At 41.8% G+C, this 1,956-nt stretch overlaps 1 protein-coding gene across 1 annotated transcript; it reads right to left on the reverse strand.

The window, feature by feature from the left end:
- Positions 1-496: 496 nt before the first annotated feature.
- On the reverse strand, positions 497-1,117 carry LOC133216961 (ephrin-A5-like; the record flags this gene model as incomplete). Its single annotated transcript, XM_061362060.1, has 1 exon — positions 497-1,117. A coding segment is annotated over one exon (417 nt), but the record flags the coding sequence as incomplete, so codon positions are not given.
- Between the last annotated feature and the right edge of the window lie 839 nt (positions 1,118-1,956).

The raw sequence follows: 1,956 nt of genomic DNA on the forward strand, positions 1-1,956 counted from the left end.
CCGTGTCAACTGCACAGTGGGGCCAGTGAATCAGCTTAACCCACTCCTTTTCAACCTCCTGATGTTTTTATTTCCTTATCCCCAGATGATATCCTGCATGTACTGGCTGGAGCAGCCCAATGCAGGCCTCCTTGGAGGAGACAGCAGAGCTGTGAAGGGTGCTCCCCAATGGTTTGGACAGCAGGTGTGAAGGAGCTTGAGCCCATTCACACTCTGCTGCTTGTCACCTGCTCCCACATTGCCCACCCTGGCAGAAACAGCTTGTTTAAGAAAAATGGGGTGTGGAAAGGAAGGAAATAAAAAAAGCTACTTGGCTCTATGCTAGAAACATGCACCCTAACAAATTAAAACTTTAAATATTACTGGAGTACTAGCATCAGTAACCATACCACTTGGCAACTAGAGAGGCCTCACTGCCTTTGGGTAATTACGGAGACAATAACATTTTAACTGAGCAAAGGATTAATTATTTTCATCATATTTGTGGACAGCTTCCATCCTACTCTTCTTGTCGTCTCCTCCTCCTTTGCCACCTCAGAATGCTGGAATAAACATAATAGTGTGTTTCGCTTTAAAAGTCGACCACGGTTCAGTGAACAGGCTGACATGCTATTTCATGTGAGAAAAGAAGCTGTGATTTAATCTCAGTTTCACTATCTAGGTTCCTAGCTAGTATGTCTGGGGATAGTTAAGCCTGCATTTACTGTAAGACATCTGCATTATATAGCATTTGGCCCTCTGTATTTCCACACTGCATAGATGAAAAATTAGCTAGGTTTCTTGCATCTGGGGTGCAACAGTAGTAAATCTCTATATACTCACAGATATAGAAATATTCCCGGCCTGGCCTGAACTCAAATCCTAGAGAGAAGGGCGTGAAGAGCTGGAACTTTTCCGAGAACTTCAAAGGTCCATTTGGGGAATGCGGCCGATTACATTCCCACCTCTTGAACCCTTTGGAAGTGTGATCGCAGGAGCTGTAGCCATCAAAGTTCACCATGTACAGAACATAGCGTTCGGTCTTATCTTCCGGAACTGAATCTTCGTAGTGAGGGCAGAACACATCCAGGTAGTCATTGATGCAGACATCAATGTGGTAGTCGCCCCTCTGGAATCTGAAAATCACAGGAAGAGTTCAGATGTAAGCATAGTTAACTCAGGATGACCTTGTTGCAGGGTAACATTCTCATGAAAGGGGAAGCACCAATGACACTTTAGCCGTGAGCATTTACACTCAGGAACAGTCCTTACAATTCACGGGAGTTATCAAAGACAGCTTATGCAGGACTGACTATGATCTTACAACCTTCTGGATAAAAATCTTGCTCTTTGCTTTCACAAAATGAGTTCCTTGCTAATGCTCACCAAGCTATAGCTACCTTTCCCTACAGTTTATTGAATAAACAAAGTTGTTTATTCAACTTTGTTTATTCAATAAAAGGCTTTTTTTTGGTTGTGGCTGCTTTTGTTGTTTTTTTTTTTTTTTTTTAAACGAAGAAACAAGCAAGAAACAGAGAAGATGCTAAAACTGTATTAGCTTCCCTAAATCAGCATCTGTATAAACATCTACATATGCATGCCTATAAATAACCCAAACATCCTCTTCTCTGAATCAGGCAGCAATTGCCCCTGTGTTGAAAGCTGATTTGAGTGCAAGTACTTATAGTTACTGCAAGAGCACAGACAGGTTTACTCTTTCTTCATGATTAGCAGCAGTTTGTCAATATGCAAGGAAAAGCCTATATTGCTTTGCAAAGATACTGAAAAGCAGTACATTTCCTTTGCCAAAAGTACACAGTGAAGACGTTGCTCTGTTCAGATAAAAGGATTCTGGTATACGAATTATCAGCACTCAGCCTAATGTGACAGTTCTGAAAGAGTGCCAGCTGAGAAATGCAGTACAAGGCACCAGCCCAGATGCACTTCATTATTACTACTATTATTACTGAGGAATTC

This window comes from Neopsephotus bourkii, unplaced genomic scaffold, assembly GCF_033783945.1.
Source record: "Neopsephotus bourkii isolate Nb327-2 ecotype Australia unplaced genomic scaffold, CSIRO-AGI_Nbou_v1 NB_1078, whole genome shotgun sequence".
Taxonomy (NCBI): Eukaryota; Metazoa; Chordata; class Aves; order Psittaciformes; family Psittacidae; genus Neopsephotus; species Neopsephotus bourkii.